Source organism: Haliaeetus leucocephalus, unplaced genomic scaffold (genome assembly GCF_000737465.1).
Source record: "Haliaeetus leucocephalus isolate CR32 unplaced genomic scaffold, Haliaeetus_leucocephalus-4.0 Scaffold0, whole genome shotgun sequence".
In the NCBI taxonomy this organism is placed as follows: Eukaryota; Metazoa; Chordata; class Aves; order Accipitriformes; family Accipitridae; genus Haliaeetus; species Haliaeetus leucocephalus.
The window spans coordinates 25,004,414-25,021,182 of NW_010972436.1; the positions used below are offsets into that span (position 1 = coordinate 25,004,414).

General features: G+C 47.3%; 2 protein-coding genes across 2 annotated transcripts in view; one reads left to right on the forward strand and one right to left on the reverse strand.

Annotated features, from left to right (window-relative positions):
* The window catches only part of PLCD1 (phospholipase C, delta 1), a 47,388-nt gene extending 36,368 nt beyond the window's left edge, over positions 1 to 11,020 (forward strand). Inside the window, exons 9-15 of the mRNA XM_010561133.1 lie at positions 1,561 to 1,728; positions 3,512 to 3,668; positions 3,988 to 4,104; positions 5,979 to 6,157; positions 6,697 to 6,829; positions 9,942 to 10,091; positions 10,473 to 11,020. Of these exons, the coding sequence (XP_010559435.1) occupies positions 1,561 to 1,728; positions 3,512 to 3,668; positions 3,988 to 4,104; positions 5,979 to 6,157; positions 6,697 to 6,829; positions 9,942 to 10,091; positions 10,473 to 10,564 (996 nt within the window). The 3' untranslated portion in view covers positions 10,565 to 11,020. The remainder of the gene's footprint in view (positions 1 to 1,560; positions 1,729 to 3,511; positions 3,669 to 3,987; positions 4,105 to 5,978; positions 6,158 to 6,696; positions 6,830 to 9,941; positions 10,092 to 10,472) is intronic.
* A 3,621-nt stretch (positions 11,021 to 14,641) lies between these two features.
* VILL (villin-like) overlaps positions 14,642 to 16,769 on the reverse strand; it is a 37,813-nt gene continuing 35,685 nt past the window's right edge. Inside the window, exons 19-20 of the mRNA XM_010561146.1 lie at positions 16,263 to 16,514; positions 14,642 to 14,915 (exon numbers count right to left, since the gene is read on the reverse strand). Of these exons, the coding sequence (XP_010559448.1) occupies positions 14,802 to 14,915; positions 16,263 to 16,514 (366 nt within the window). The 3' untranslated portion in view covers positions 14,642 to 14,801. The remainder of the gene's footprint in view (positions 14,916 to 16,262; positions 16,515 to 16,769) is intronic.

Below are 16,769 nucleotides of genomic sequence, written 5' to 3' on the forward strand. Positions count from 1 at the left end.
ACGAGGAAAGTGCCCCAATGTAAACAGATCATTTGTGGTAGCTGAAGAAAAACACTCCTGGCTGCTGCATCGGGTGCCAGTGTCAAATTTCAGCTCAAACCAAGCTTCATCCACAGCTTAGCGGGGTGGGGTGGTGAGGAGTTGGGCTGGTCTCTGTAAAGACGTGATGCAATTTGCTTGCACCCACAAAGGGGGAATTGTGTTCTTTGAAAATGCCTGTGTTGCTTTATAAAAGATCCTTGGTTTTCCACAGTCCTGTCATTTGAGAATGGTGGGGTTTGTTGCTTTTGCTGTTGTGGAAGGGGCAAATATAGGGTGTCACTCAGAAAGGGGAACATGCTACGTGGATTGAGGGGTTGTATTGACTAATTCCGAGATTGCATTTTTCTGGAGTAACTAACACCCTCCAAAGGACTACTGAACACGTCCAGGTGGCAGCAAATCTCCCACTGACCTCCCTGGAAGCTGCAGGGTCTAGGGGTGCTCCTAATTTTAAGGCATAACCTGCACACTTAGAGATTGCACCCAGGCAGTCACCCTTCTCAGTACTGCTTCCTGCTGCCAGCATCGCTGCTGCCTTGTTGGCGTTCAAAGTCAGCCCTCTCCAGGCTTCAGCCTTCCTCCATGGTCAAGAGATACGTAAGAGAGACATCAGTGGTATGGTGGCCTGCGAGCAACCATGTGCTGTTGGTGTGTTCCTTCACCTGAGGGTTTTACGTGGACTTTGAAAGAGGCTGGAGAGAGTTGATTCAGCACAAGAAATGTGCTCCTTGGATTAGCTCAGCTGTCAGCTGTGTTATATTGGCACATGCTTCTGGTTATGATTAATGTTGTACCATGGTAGCAGTCCCAGGAGAAGCTCTTTTCAGAAGAGGAGGTATCTTTGGGAAGTGTTTGGGAACTCTTCCTTAGGCTGTCATCACCTGCAGGATCCCTTACATATTAAAATCCCATGTCTGCTATGCACGAGGCACCTGTCCAGAACTTAATAGACCTCTCTCCCCGTTAAAATGTCTAGAGGAGCAGAAGGCTGCACTGCTTCAGTCGCTGCATGGATCTCATGCCGTTTCCCAAGTTGTGCATGTGTTTATAACCATACATTGCAGAGACTGGGGTAGATTAAGTAACGGGGCCACACAGAGAGGCAGAAGCAGTGCTGCAAATAGCTCCCATGAGCCCCGACCTCCAGGCTTGGCCTTGTTTGCTGAGCCACATTCAGTTTTGAAAAAAATTGTGTATTTTTATTGCCTCTAACAGCACAACAGTTTAAGTTGTCTAGTTGAGGGGTTGGTCAGCTCTGTATCAGAGGGGAATCAGTGAGCTATCTGCAGTTTTCAGACCCGTGGCTTGTGGTCTCATGGGCGGGCTAGAGGGAGGGCAAGGCCTCAGTGGAAAAAGACTTATTTTTACCTGTATCTGTGGATAATAACCAGTGACTGATGCAACTCTAAAAGGCCCTGGTGCTGGTTGCAGCTGAGGAGCTGTTATATCCTTGCTCCTTCAGGGTGGGCCAGAACCTTTTCTAATCACCAGCTATTTTGTCCACTTTTCCTTGTGCAGCAATTGAAAGGGAAGATCCTTGTGAAAGGCAAGAAGCTGAGCAGGCGGGAGGACCCCACTGGAACAAATGGGAACAACAACCTGGAGGCTGAGGATGTCTCTGATGAAGATGAAGCAGCTGAAATTGAAGATGAATCTGTAAAGACTGAGATACAGCAGAAGGGGAAAGTAAGTAAAAGAAGTAACTGAGGCCCAAAAAGGGGCAGACCTGGAGAGGCAGAAAAGCTATAAACAAGATCTTTGCCTATTGCAGAAGGCTCTGAAGTCCTGCATCAGGAAATCCTGTCCTGTTAGCCTATCCCATGACTCATGCTGGGAAACCACTTTCTAGGTGGGTTTTGTACCATGCCTAAAAAACAAGAAAAAAGAAAAGCAGTTGAAATACACTTTTAATATGTTCCCAGCTAACACAGTTCTCAGTGTGGTTTCAGCTACTCATCTGGGGATATGTAAGGGTGAATTGTTGAAATTGCTGGAGCTAAGGATCCTAGTGCTTTCTCAGCTTAATGATCTCTGTCCCAAGCACAGAGATCTTGCAGAGCCAGCCAAGCATGAAGGTTGGCTTCTTTCCGAAAATGAGGCTGGAGGACCCTGCAGCTGGGACAGATCATGTAGCATTTATGGAAGCAGTGGAAGGGTACATGTTCAATCTATCTATGATTTCCAGAAATCTATTTGTCATGGGACCATAATGACTTCCTTTATTACCAGAGACTGGTGCTTTTCTAGTCACATTTTGTGACATACCTGCACCCTCACTGGCCAGAGGAGGGAGGGAGGGAAGAGCTAGAGATCTATGGCGAAGGGGTGGCCACTTACCAAAGCAATTGGGATGACTGTTTCTGGGAGGAAAAGGCTGGCCTTTACACCAGTGTTTTGCTCCCTCATGTGAGGACATTCATTTTTCCAGACTGCAGGTCATTGTGAAGGTCATATCCCTTACAGACCAGGTTCATAGGTGATATAAATACATTCAGTCCCACTGATGGCAAAGCTGACATTGCCTCTGGATCTGGTCTGGTCTATGCTTCCCCTTGCTGATTTGCTCACTCTTTGAGAGTCTTAATTCTTTCTCTGAACTGTAGTCAATAATGTGTATAATTTTGAAGTCTGTCATTTTCTTTTCTTGCCTCTGATGGGAGCTGGTGGCTCTCACTTCACCCTTGCACCAATGAATGTGGCTGTGTAGTAGGAGGCATCAAAGCATTATGACAGCTTCCTAGTTCAAGGGAAAAAAGCCCATGGAGGCCAAAACATCCTTCCCTTTTCCTTACTTCCAGGTTTGCATGCTTGGGACCAGGACAGGAAAACTCATTGCTAAGGCTCTGTTGTAAAGTTTAGCAGCTGGAGACAGCTATTGATGCTGAAATACGAGTGATCATGCAGAGAGCAGCAGAAAGGGTATCCCACCAACAAAGAGAGAATCCATTTGGAGAATATCATGTAACAAGGGTGCTGGGACAGCAAAGCATCTGTTGTGTAAAATCCTCTCTTAGCTCACCAGTACAGGCTGATTGGGTTAGTTGCTACTGCGTATGTAGCCCTAATCACTTGTGAGTTGTGATAGCCAAGCTGAAATACTCATTCACATAATAGCATGCAAATAAATGCAGAAGGAGGGATGGCCCAGATGAAATTAAATATTCTTGGTAGTAACACTTGGGAAGTCAGTGATATCATTGGACAGGCCAGGATGGGCCTGAGAGGGCAGTGATGCTCTGAGAGGAGGGATTAGCACTCTCCACCCAGGGCAAGGGACATGGCAAGGCCAGCCTGCCCCTTTTCCACCTGCTCTCTGCAAAGGGGTGCCACTGAGTGTTGATAGTGTGCATGCTTTTCATGTGAAGATGGTGGAGAAGAGAAGCCCCAGGGGTCCTAGACAAAACATGATTACTACTTTTGAGTATGACTGCAGAAACTCCCCACAAACCTCTTGCTCTCCTGCTTTTAGAGTGACACCTTGAAGCTGGCCAAGGAGCTCTCAGACACAGTTGTCTACTGCAAGAGTGTCCATTTTAATGGCTTTGAGGACCCCAGCCATCCTCGGGCTTTCTATGAGATGTCATCATTCACGGAGAGCAAAGCTCTGAAACTAGCCCAGGAGTCTGGTATGTATGTTCTGCCCTGGCAAAAGGCCATCCTCTGTCCCAGCTAGTGGTGACACAGGACAGCTAGTGGTGGTTAAGCACAAGGAAAAGGCATCCTGAAAGATGTGGGTTATGATCTTTTTGGTCATGCATGTCACTGAGAAACAGTGGGAATAACTTCATATCATAGAGGCTGTTACCAAGAAGGGCATTTTATGCAGGTAGTTCACATTCAGCCAGACTCACTAAGCAGAGAAGCAGTGTATACAGCAGCATCAAGAAGAGATAAAAGTAGCTCCCATCTCTGAAAGAGTAATTTTCTTCTTTTTTTTTTCTGTAGGAACCAGTTTTATTCATCACAACATCAGGCACCTGAGCCGGATCTACCCTGCAGGCTGGAGGACAGATTCTTCCAACTACAACCCCATCGACTTGTGGAACGTCGGCTGCCAGATCGGTGGGTGCAACTGGGAGGTCAGAGAGGGTCAGCCTGGCTGGGTCGCCCATGAGCTGTCTATGGAGGGTCTTCCAATTGAGGTAGATGTGCGATCTTAAGCCATTTGCAGGCAGAGAGGCTCAGTGGTCACTGGGAGAGATCAGCTCTTCAGCCAATGCTCAGTGAGTTTTCATAGAACATTTTCTGGCCCACCTCAAAACCATTAGAAGAGCCTTTCCTGTACATTAATGTGTGCATCCCTGCAATTTCACTGGAAGCAGAGTTGTTGCCATTTAACAAAGGAGGAGAGAGCCAGGAGTTACAGTCACTTACTGAAAAGTGTGCTGAAATCTCTGGCAGAGATGTAAATCAAACTCAGCTCTCTTGAGCCCTAGAGCAAGGCCATAACCATAAGGGCCAAGCCATGGCCTGAGCTGTTAGCTGTAGTCAAAGTAGCCCATCATACCTACTCCCAGGGCATTGAGGCCTCTGATAGTATATTGATGTCTCAGAGATTTGATGAAAACAAGGGTCCCAGAGCCTGTTAAGTGAATTATGTTATAGCTCTCATCCAGGAAACCTGGTGTAGTGGTAAATGGGCAGGCTGGTGATGACGTGCTGGGCTCTCTTGGTGATGCTGGATGTTGGAGATGTCCCAGTTGTGTCTATGTGGCGCAGCCAGACAGGAGAAGCTGCAGATGCAGGGCTTCGTGGCCCCCAGCCGTGTAGACCTGTGTGGGCTGGATGTGCCTGGCAACATATGGACTCGCTAGGTCCTGCAGCCCCTGTGGGGGGCACAGGTAGAACCCATTGGCCTGTCTCCCCAGCACTGAGTCTGGCCTCAGGAGAGTCTCTGGCAGGCAACATTAAGTCCCTTGGGGTACTCTAAAGCCAGACCTGCGTGCCTTATCTGATCCAAATTCAGCATTTGGGCACCCAAATTAAGATTTTTCAGAAGCCCCGAGTACTTGCAGCTCCTAGTCAAACTGGTATACTGCAGTTATTAAAGTCTTCCTTGCAAGTGGAAAAACGGGAGTGCCTTAAAATGCTTTTGGCCTTCCAGTATTACAGGGTTGTAGGACCCAGGACCAGGATAAATTGCCATCTGTCCTAGAGCTGTCTTAGAAGTTGCTAAAGAGGTTGGCATCACCCTTGAGAAATCAGTGGAGTACTGAGGAGGTGCTGGGGTCCATGTGCACTCCCTATGTGGTATTGGTGAGACTGTTCACAGAGACTGCTTCCAGATTTGACATTAATGCTTTTTAAAAAATGATGGCAAATTGGAAAGAATACAAGAAATCTGCCTGGTGTTAGGACACTAGTGAGGCTTGATCTGTTTTGGGCAGGAGACAATAAAGAAATGATTTGATCACAGCTTCTGTACTCCTACATGAAGAGTTCAGACAGTGAGGAGCTCTCTAGTCTAACCAACAGAGGCATCAATGCCCCTCAGGATGGCAAATGGAAGTAGGCATATCTGAGCTGGAAAGGAGGTTTTATAATGAGGCTAAGTAGCCAGAGAAACAATCTGAGAAGGATTTGCTGGCTTCACTGGAGGAGATAACTCCTTCAGCGTAGAAATGAATAGGTTTATCTAAAAGATGCAGTTGCTCAACCAGGTGACATAAATTCAATGCAGGACACTTTTTCATGCTGTGGAAGGCAGGAGAACAAATGAGATGGCTGTAATGGGTCCTCCTGTCTCTAACATCTCTGAATGCAAGAAATCCTCGGGGGTAGCAGGCTGGGAGGGTCAGAGTTTATCACTGCTGTTTGAAGCGTGGAAAAGCCGATGTTTATGTCCATGAAGTGCAATTTCATGTGAAAAGAATTAGTATAAAAAGATACCCATTGATTTATCTGAAAGTGACTGGATTTATTTATTTATGTTGCAGTTGCCCTAAATTTCCAGACAGCAGGCACAGAAATGGATGTCTACCAGGGTCGGTTCCAGGACAATGGGTTTTCTGGGTATGTCTTAAAGCCGGAATTCCTCCGGGATGAGCAAACCAAATTCAATCCAAAATCCATCACAGAAGGAACATGGGGGACAAAGAAGAAGCTTCTGCTTAAAGTAAGAATAGAAATCAGAAAATGTCTCAGTAGCATCCACCTGCAGGGGGGGTGTGTAGGTTGTCCCTTCTCCTTCTCCTGTCCCACCTGGGCAATGTTATCCTAACCCTACTCATTTCCCACTGCTGGGGTCTCTGCTTCAGTCCTGCATGGGGCCTCATCCTCCAGGGACTTACTCACATGTTTAATGTTTGGCAGTAGGAGAGGTTAATGACAATATTCGCTGTTGTTACAGAAACATACAGGCAGACATGCAGTCAACAGTCACCACTGTTGTTTCCAAGTATCTTCTGATCACTGTGGGGACAGTTAGAAAAGTTGCCTGCCCCCTACCTAGCCAGCTGGCTGGGCTTGGAGCAATGTTCATTAGGTGCTTTGCCTCATGACAACTTCCTCTGAAGCATGTCACAACACTGGCTCTGAAAGACCAGCACCAGCTTGTCACAGCAGGTCCTGCACTCCTGGAGAAGGAGAGGAAAGTTTGCCAGGGACCCCCCTCTTCTAATGATGTCCTGACCTCTTCCTTTGTTTCCTCCGCAGATCATCTCTGGTCAGCAGCTGCCCAAGGTGAACAAAAGCAAAAACTCCATCGTTGATCCTAAGGTAACAGTAGAGATCCACGGCGTCCAACAGGATAACAACAAGAAGCAGACCAAAGTCATTGAAAACAATGGTAAGGGGTTTTCTTCCATGCTGTGCTCCCATGGGGCAGTAACCCTTTTGTTTCATGTAGCAGAGTGTTCCTTGCCAGACCTGCCCACACTAAGCAGATACATGAGGTGCTGTTGGCCTACTTCAGTGCAGAGACCCTGGTTCTAGACTCCTGGTGGCATGAACTAGCCCCACAGATTGATGTCCCTATGGAGCATTACTTTCAGGGGTTCTTTCCTTTCTTCTCTCTCTAAGATGTTTGGAGACAGAAATTCCCTGCAAAACGACATCAGCCATATGAGTTGTTTTGAGGCTGGCTGCCAGATTTGCAGAGCTAGAGATTTGGAAATGCTCTTTACCTCCATGCAGTTGGACTTGACCTGGGATGCACGGGTCCCCACCAAGATCTTCCCAAAGAAGGCTTATTGTAAGCCTGATTTTATCCTGAAAGTGTCACAAACTCACAAAAGACTGAGGTTGCAAGCGATTTCGGAGGTGTCTGTTTCAACCCCTATCCAAAGCAGGACCATTCAAAGTTAACTCAAGTTGCTCAGGGTATTGCCCAGATGGATTTTGAATATCTCAAAAGATGAAGATTCCCCAGACTCTCTGGGGTCTCTCAAGTGATCCAGTCATTGACTGACCTTATGATAAAGTACAATATCCCTATTCTTAACCAGAAATTCCCCTGTTGCAGTTTGTGCCCATTATGCATCCAGCTTTTGCTGTGCACCTGTAAGAAGAACCTGGCTCTATCTTCTCTTTAAGGAGGTAGTGGAGGATGGCAATAATAACCCCCTTAGCGTTCTCCAGGTTGGATAACTGGACCTCTCTCAGCCTCTTTTTATATGTAACATAGTCTGTGTAAAAGGAGACTGTTTCCTGTAGCTCAGAGCCTCCTCACAAGGCAGGGACACTGCATCTGCTCATCCTCTTGGCCAAAGCGGCACTGGTGCTAAATTAATGCGCACCACAGCAATGTTACAGGTGAGGCGTGAAAGCCATAAGCCCCTGTCTCCAAAGAGCCAGGCTCAAGCCTTACCCAGCACTGACCTCAAGAGATCTCACAGACATTTCACCTTCCTGTGGGCCATTTCTCATTGGTCAAACATGGCTGTGATTTCCCTCCATGCAGTGAGGGTCTGAATATTGTGGCCTTCTGGGTTTGCAGAGGGCAAGTTCAGCCCTCTCTCCTGTGGGAGTAATGAGGGAGTAGGAATCTGAAAAATCAGTCCTCACCCTCCTGCTGACAAATACACAGGTACACACATACACATACACACTACTTTTCTGTGTGGACTAAGAGCCAAGCTCTAGAAAGCCAACGCATATTTTCCTCCCTGCTAACAATGTTTCCCTTTTCCTCTTTCCTGTTTGAGTAAATCTGGCCTGGCTCCCAAAGCTCACGGCCATTTCCGTCACCTACAATAATTTTTATAATGTCTGGAGTGAAAGCTGTGTAGGGAACATTCCAGACCTGCCAGGCCTGTTCCTTGGGGCTGCTCAGCACACCCGGCCCCACGGCCAGCCCTTGGCTGGCTGGAGTGATACTGGAGTGATGCTGGAGGGAGCGTTGCCCAATGGAAAGTGAATCAAACAATGAAAACATTGATGTTGGAAAGGGGCAGCTGCAGAGACGGGGTTGCCTTTCATGGGCTGAGGTTTCAGATAGGTGACCACGCTTCAGCAGCTCACTTGGTTTGGCATTTTATGGTTGGACTCAATGATCTTAAGGGTCTTTTCCAACCTAAATGATTTTATGATTCTCTGTTGGTGGGACTGAAGCAGGGGCTGTGGGCACAGGTCAGATCACGGCGGTGCAGCTGTGGAGCTTGAGAGGCTGTGGGAACCTGCTGGCTCAGCAGCTCAGAGCATCTCACTGTGGCTCTGAGGTGGGTTGAAAATCCCCCCCCAAGATGTCAGTACAGTGAAACTTACTGTCCTAGGATTGATGTCTTTCAACCTTCAACTGATGACCTCAACTTTCATGGTTTCTGCTCCCATGGGATCAGCAACACTGGTTTTTTTTTTCCCAAGGATGAAGGAGGTCAGAGGCAGATGTGTGTTATCTGAACAGCCCAGTTGATTTAATCCTATGAAAGTCCAAATAAAGTGCACCAACCCAGCACGGGTAGTTTGCTATGGCACTATCCACAGGCCCATCTCAGCACCTTCAGGGCCAGCTGAAATATCCCTGCCTCCTGCCTAATCGTCCGCAGACCCTCCATGACCAGCAGGCTTGAGCTGATGTTTTGCTGTCCTTGGGCTTCTGCTCTGCACAGGCTGGGCCGATGGCAGCAGGGTTTCAAACAGGTTGTCTTCTCCTGTTTGTTTCTGGGGAGTGGTTTATTGATACTGCGGAGAGCACCTGCCGTGACCTGGAGAGAGAGCACTGAGCTTGCTCTTCAACTCTCATCTGATGTGACAATCTGGGTTTTGTTTGCTTTGTGAGGCCGGACCACGAGATCCTTACCCATAACAGAAGTAGGGCTAGTCTGGCTGTCTCAGACACTGCCCTTATGCAGGGAGACATAAAACATTTTGTCCACAGACTTGATGATGCTTTATGTAATCAGACACTCCTCATTAACCTTTCTCACAGATAGGGAAACGGAGGCACAGAGTGGTGACAGATGGGTGTACCTCGAGCTCTCAGCGAGGCTTAAGGCCCCAGAAGGCTGTCACAACACAAAGACACAGCTCTCCTCTCTGCTCACCCCTGGTTTAGGGCTGTAAAAATTTGCAGCTGGTCCCCTGGCAACCAAAGACATCCATGTATCAGCCAGTGAGAGCCTGTGGAGCAGAGCTGAGTTCATCTCCCTCCTGCTTCTCGCTGCCTTCTGGGACCATGGTGCTGAGGTCTGCACTAAGCAGCCTCAGCTGAAGGATTTTATTAATACCAGGTAGCAAATCAGTATCAGAGCTGGGAACAATGGTCTCAGCACCTCCTAAGACCTTTGGCCTGGGTCAGATTAGGTTGGCAGTCAGGCAAAGTCTATGTCCATTTGCAAGCATCTCTGATTGCCATCCTTGTCTGCCAACATCTTTGACCTCCATCTTTGCTTGTGAGCATCTCTCACTTCCTTCCTTGTTTGTGAGCAGCTCTGATCTCCATCCTTGTCTATGTTGCCCAGGCTTTAACCCGAAATGGGATGAAGAGTTTACATTTGACATAGAGATCCCTGCACTTGCCCTGGTCCGGTTTGTGGTAGAAGACTTTGACATGTCGACCAAGAATGACTTCATCGGGCAGTACACCCTTCCCTTCACTAGCCTGAAGCAAGGTAAGGCCCTGCTCCCAGTTCCTCACAACCACTGAGCCCGCTGGGAAACTCCAGTGTCCTAGGTGAGAGGTCCAGATCCATCATACTTCGGGTCAGAACAGGTCCTCTCTCTGGGGTATGATAATGACCAAGATGATAAACGGTTTATTGGGCAGCTGTTAATTCTGTCTGTGAAGAAGGGATCCCCTTGTCACCAGTGGCCTTGGGCACGATATGTTACCAATGCTCAAAGCCATGCCTCTCAGACCTGCCTGTTCTGTGGGTAACAGGGAGCAAAACGCTCTGAGGCAGGGAGATGTTTTTGCAGGGTCTTGGCAAATGTTAGCAAATATTTTTCCAGTCGGACTAAAGGCCACTTTCCATCTGTGTCTCTGCTTCCAGGTTATCGCCACATCCATCTTCTAACCAAGAATGGAGATCCGTACTCCTCCTCCACCCTTTTTGTGTACATCAATATCCAGGACTGTGATTAGCAGCTCAGCTCTTTCATGGCACAGTGAACCTCGTTACAGACCTAGAAGAAATTCAGCATGTGAAGTCTGTCAACATCAGGGTCCCGGCAAATCCCCAGTGCCTTCTCTGGAGTAGCACATGGTGCTCCACAGGAGCCCTGATGTGAAATAGCCATTGACCTTCTCCATTCTGCGTGCTGGAAATCCTGATGCTGCTGTTGAGATTAATCCTTTTGTACCTGTTCGACCAATCCAGCTGTGTTTTTAGTTCACTTCATTTAGTGTGTTTTTTTTAAATTTTGCTTTTAGCAAGAGGATAGGGACTTGTTTTTAGCAAAGTACAGCTCTTGGGCTGGGTTTGATCAGACATCTGGACAAAACACCCAACATCTGTGCAAGAAAAAAATCCACCTCACCACTGAAATCAGTGACCAGAAGCCAGGTGACTTCTTGCAACTTCAGATGTTAGCCATCTTTCACTAAATGAAGTCTTAAATGGGGACACAATTCTGCTCTTTTCTGTTACAGATTAAAAAAGAAAGCTGCACTACAAAGGCTCATGTTATATAACTCGACTTTCCTTTTGTATTATAATAAAAAATACATGAACACTACTCTGCCTCTGTGCCTGGCTCTCAGCCAGGTCGCTTTGCATTCAAAGCCTGCCTCTCATCCTGTGAAGGAGAAAGAAGCTGCCGAACGGCAGATTTTCCTCTGACCCAAAGTGAAACCCACTCAAAGGGACCTCGGAGAATGTCTTTTGCTGATGACAGTGGAAATACGCTCAACTGACAGTAGGGCTTTTTTGTAATGCAGTAAAACTTTCTTTGTTTGTGTTTTTATAGAAAAATGTCATTTTTAACACAGAAGAAGTGGCAGTAGAAACTGTTGTAAATGTTAGTCTGGTCACACTTGCACTGTAGAGGTAACCTAGCACAAACAGGCAAGAGTGTTTTGAACAGCAACACAGTATTTATGGCAACAAGTGATTTTTCTTCAAGTACAACTACAGAGTTAAGGGAATATTGTTGAAATAAAATAATATATAATTTGAAGTGCTAACTGTGTTACTAACAATGTGTTAGACTATTGTTAGACTATTAAAAGTAAACAAATCTGGAAAAGTCCAATTACTTGTCACTATATGCCTCTTTGTCTTACTTGAATGCAACACACATGAAGTTGGAGATAGACAGACCTGCTTAATTTCTTAAAGCTGTCAGTCTTTCTGGAGCTTTTCGTGCTTGGTTGTGGAGGGGATGGGCTGATACCAAAGAGGTTAATGTCCTGTTAAACAAATTCCAGTCCACTCACTCCTCCACCTGTTTTTGACTCCAAAATAGCCTGGATTTAGTGATCCTTGGGCCCATTGCAAAACTGGATTTCATTTACTCCTATCTGGAGTTTATTATGCTGCAGTAATCATTGCTGAACACATTGATTTTTTCCTCTTGACTATAATATTGTGTGATGTTGTAAACCATTGCCAGATTAAATGTGAATTATATCCACAACTCAAAGGCTCATACTGAATTAACAACCAGTGGCTGAATGAGTTCAAGAGCGGCAGAGGCCACCAAGTCAGAACAGGGTGTCCTGCAGTGACGTGGCTCTCTCTTAGCTCACCTCTGGGCTGGGACATGTTGTATCAGGAGATGCATTTGAAGGCCAAGGCTGGAGCATCCTTGACTCCAACTCAGGGACATCCTGCTCCCAGGATGCTCTGAGCATTTTGTTTTAAGGAGACATGGGATAAAATCATGAATGAAGGATAGCCAGGACTGCCCTGTTCCACACAGGGAGCTTGCACCGTGTGGCCTGAGCACGATCAGAGGCATTCCTGCCCCTTGGCTTGTGCCAGCACCAGCTCTTGTGGGGTGAGTCGGGTCAGCCCCCTGAGTTGGCTGAGAACAAATTATTTGCATTTTTGGTGTTGCAGGATTAAATTTCAGTTGGATTATTGAGGTAAACCAGCCCTCACCTGTCTGCTGTGGTCAGCACTAGCGAAGAGGGGGACAGGGAGAACTAGAAAACCAACTAGTTGGTTGGAAAACCAACTCTCCCCATGAGAAGAGGAGAGCAGCAGCAGTTTCCAACAGGCCCAAATATCAGAAGGATCTATTATCTGTAAAATCCCGTGCTGGTTTCTGAGTCCTGTCAGGAGCGCTCCACTCGTGCGTTGGTGAGCATCGTGGCAGCAGGAATTAAAGCAATTTGTAGCAAACTGGCCTAATCTCCCTAATCCAACTATATTTCCACTGGTCTCTATTTCACTGCATGATGCCCGTCAGGCCCACAGTCAGGGCTGATGATAGGTGGCATTGCTGCGTTTTCTTCAGGAGCACATGCAATTCGTTAATTTAGGAGCTGGCAGGAGGATGCCGCAGCAGGGTGGTGCAAATATTGTTGCTTCCAGCAGTGGCAGTAGAGGCTGAAACAGGGATAATGTGCACTGTTTGTATCTAGTGTGAACACAACAGGAGCGATCATGCACGTAATTCGGCCAATTTACAGCTCTGCTTTACTCTTACCTTATTTTGCACGGGGGGGTTTAAATGGGTTTGGGGCTGGCCCCTCAAGCAGAAATGGGACGAAATGGTGGCAGGAGTGTGGAGGTAATGATGGGGTTGTGGCTTATTTGAAGTAACCACCAATTCTTAAACATAAAGATCTGTCCAGAAGACCCCATCACCTGGAGGTCCCTGCCTCCAGCCCAGCCAGATGGTGACACTTCCCACCTACTGCATGGTCCCGGGTGTTGTATGAGAGCTCCTAGCTCCTCAACCAACAGCCGCCTGCAGCTTCTCAGCTCCATCCCCACATCCCTGCAGCAAGGGTGGGCACTCAGGCCAACTGCTGAAGAGCCACGTTCCCACCATGGGCAATGGGGGGGGTGTCTTCAAGAACAGGGTACCTGGGCATAGGGAGACAAATGGTCCTGGCTATGTGGTGTTTGGGAACAGAGAGGGACCCCACCTTCTCAGTTTTTTCTTTTGTTTAAAAAAAAAATCCCAAATCCCATTAGAGACCAGATGTTTGAAGGATCTCTGGCCCTGCAGAGCTTTTCTCTACTGCCATTGTACCCCACACGCTGATCAAGGACACTTTCAGTGCTGCTGGTTGGCTGTTTATTTGGAATCACCGATCAGGCTGGAAATGGAGTAAAGCTGCAAAACCACACCTCTGAGTCTTTAAACATACATGTTTCTTCCTTTTGTTGCTATATCCCTTAATCACTGATCGCTCACATTTCCCCCTCCCCTCCCCAATCAGACTGAGCTTGCAGCGTGGAACGGGCACTCTCAGCCCAAAGGACATCACAGGGATGAAGCCCTGACAAAACCCTCCGTGGGACACACTCTGCCTCAGGTCATACCCAAATCCCTCCTGGCTTCTTCAAGCCTCTCGTCTGCAGGCAGGTGGACTCTTATGATCACCTGCACATGCCAGTTGTGCACATGGAGGCTAGGTGAGATTGGAGATGCTATATCTGAATGAGAAAAAAAGAGAGTCAAAATCAACAGCTATGTCCAGCCCTAAATCTCATCATCCGCTTGAAATAGACTGGCTAATAAATATGTTCTAAATAAGTGGGTTTTTTCCAAGCCAGGTTCTCATTTGTTTTACCTGCACTGGGCTAGCCATGTTAGTCTACAACTGATTCTTGCTGTTCTTTGGTGAGTAGTTTTTCTGCAAGGTAAGAAGGGGCAGAACTGGCTGGTGTTATGCCATGGGCTACCCCATCACACATCTGGATACTCCATTACCTTTTTCCTGAACTCAGGGCTCCCCCTCTGTCCTTCTAGGGCTTCCCCCTCTTCTCCCCACCCAGAATTTACATAGCAGCTGCAAGCAGCCTTTGTCTTGCCTAATTTTAAACTTCTACAAATGAAGGAAGATCATGACCTTGTGCACGGGGCAATTTGCGAAATGGAGAGGAAAGAAGAGGCTACAGTACAGTTGTGTGACACACACTTGTCTTCATGGCTGTCAGCAATAAAGTGTCAAAAAAGAGGCAAAAACATCCTGCAAAGTCATTCCTGCAGAAGAAACATTCCTGCCTCCTTAGGGTCAGGGTTTGCAGGGAGAAAGGAGCAGTCCCCTGAACAGTGGCTGCTGGAATAACTGCATTGGAGCTTGGCCTGATTGAGGTGTTGGGTTGGGTTCACTGAGCAAATGTCTGTACTTCTTCCCTGCAGCTCCTAAGAGAGCAAGGGCTGGTCCCAGAGTCACTGGAAGCTGGATGGCCCCTGCGGTCTCAGAAGAGTCCACACTGCTTCTTCTCATTCTGCTGCTTCCATTTGGGCATCTGGTAGAACTCATCCTTGGACTTCCCAAAGATATCGTGGAAATCAGCATCAGAGAGATAGTACTGCAGCGGGAGGAGAGAGCAAAAAAAGGTCAGCTTTGGCTTTTGCAGAGGCTGGGACACCCCCATCGGCTGCATCCCTTCCTCTCTGTGTCAGTGCTGACCCCCGATTCCAGGCCAACAGCTCCTGTCCTACTGCCTGTCCTCACGGTGGGAAATGGAACGTCCCAGCAACTGTTCCTCATCCCGCTTCCCAAAGTAACAGGGGAATAAAAGCCCACCAGCCCAAAGGAATGCTCTGGTTTTGAGGGGTTAGCATGCTCTGGCTGGAACTTGGTGCCTGCTAATCATATGGAGGACAGGACAATTCATGGTGCATCGGTGATGTTCTGCTGGCCAAAGTTTTGGGTGGTTTCTTAGGTAGTGATTCACAGTGAAAGCATCTCCCCCTTGCTCAGTTCCACCCCCCAAATATTCCACTGGAAATAGTCACTCCCACTGCTAGAACGACAGAAGGTTTTGTAGATAATGGGCTCATCAGTGATACTGAGAAAGACCCTGTGGGAAATAGAGGTTTAGTTTTCCCCGGCATTTTGGGTAGAAGAAAGCGCTCATGTACATCCCAGCTGAAATACAATCATCAGCACGTGGGCATGGCCGTGGGGCAGAGCTGCTGGCCCAGCTGTGGATCAGCTCTCTGGCTGCGGGTGTTTGCCTTTGCCAGGAGATCTGCTGGGACAAGACATTGGTCAAACACGGGTCATAGAGAGGAGAGGGAATCAGCCCCCTTTGTCCCTCCCATCGGCTTGCTTGGACTCAGCTACAGACGTTGCCAAAATCCTTGGGTTGATCGGAAATCTGAGATGTGGCATTCCTCCCTGTCCCTGGATGGGATTTACTGAAATGCAAGCTTTCTGACAAAAAAAAAAACCCAAAAAACCCAACAACAAAAAAAACAACAAAAAAAGAGATCTCTTCTGGAAGGAGTTTCAAATGAAAACAAACACCCACAGCCCAGGCAAAATGCAAGTCCTGGCTTCATTCTCAGCTGTGTCACTTTGTCTTGCAGGACCTGCACTTTTCATTCTCTGTCCCTCCAAGGACAGAGGTTGGGTGGCAGAATTAAACAACTCTAGCAGAAGAAAATAGTTTGAAAAGTAGCTATTTAAAACTCATTTTTCTCCCCCCACTCCCCTAAAAAAAAAAAAAAAAAGAGAAATACATTAAGTAGGGTAAAACTACTACAATTTCCTCTCACGTGAAGCTCCTGCTTTTTGATGAGACCTATGTGTCCAGCTGGTATCTCCTTGAACCTTAAGCAGGACTTAATAGTCTAAAGTACTAGTGCACTTAGCCAGTGACTAAGTTCCAGGTTAAGCTACAAAGGCATCAAACCAGCAATGCTGTCACCTCTTTTTTAGTAGGATCCACGCCTTCTGGAAGTTCATCCACCGTCTTGTTCATCAGCACCTCTCGGGAGTAAATTCCTTCGCCGTTGGGCACCATGGAAGGGCTGCTGTTGTAGGTGCTGCTATTGCTGTAGCTGTTGCTGTCACTGTGGTTCAAGTGCGATTTATACTCAGGGGAAGCACTTGCTATACTTGAACCTGCCAAGCTGGTCATGCTGAGGGTTTTCTTGTTCAGGCTGATGTTATTAAGGTCCTGCCAAAGGTAGGAAAACATGTCAAGACAAGAAGCTCTGGCAGAGCAACTTGGGGGTCATCCCAGGACCTTTCTCTCTGTTGGGGTTGGGGGGACTGTTTCTGGCACAGACTATCTGTTGGTTTGTTGCTCCAAAGCAGCAAAGGGAAAGTCTGAGCTAAAACATTAGTCCAGCACCTCCATCAACGTTACATTGTGATGTTAGGACTGCCAAAAGCACAGCACTAATGAGAGCCCTTAGAAATAACTGAAAAT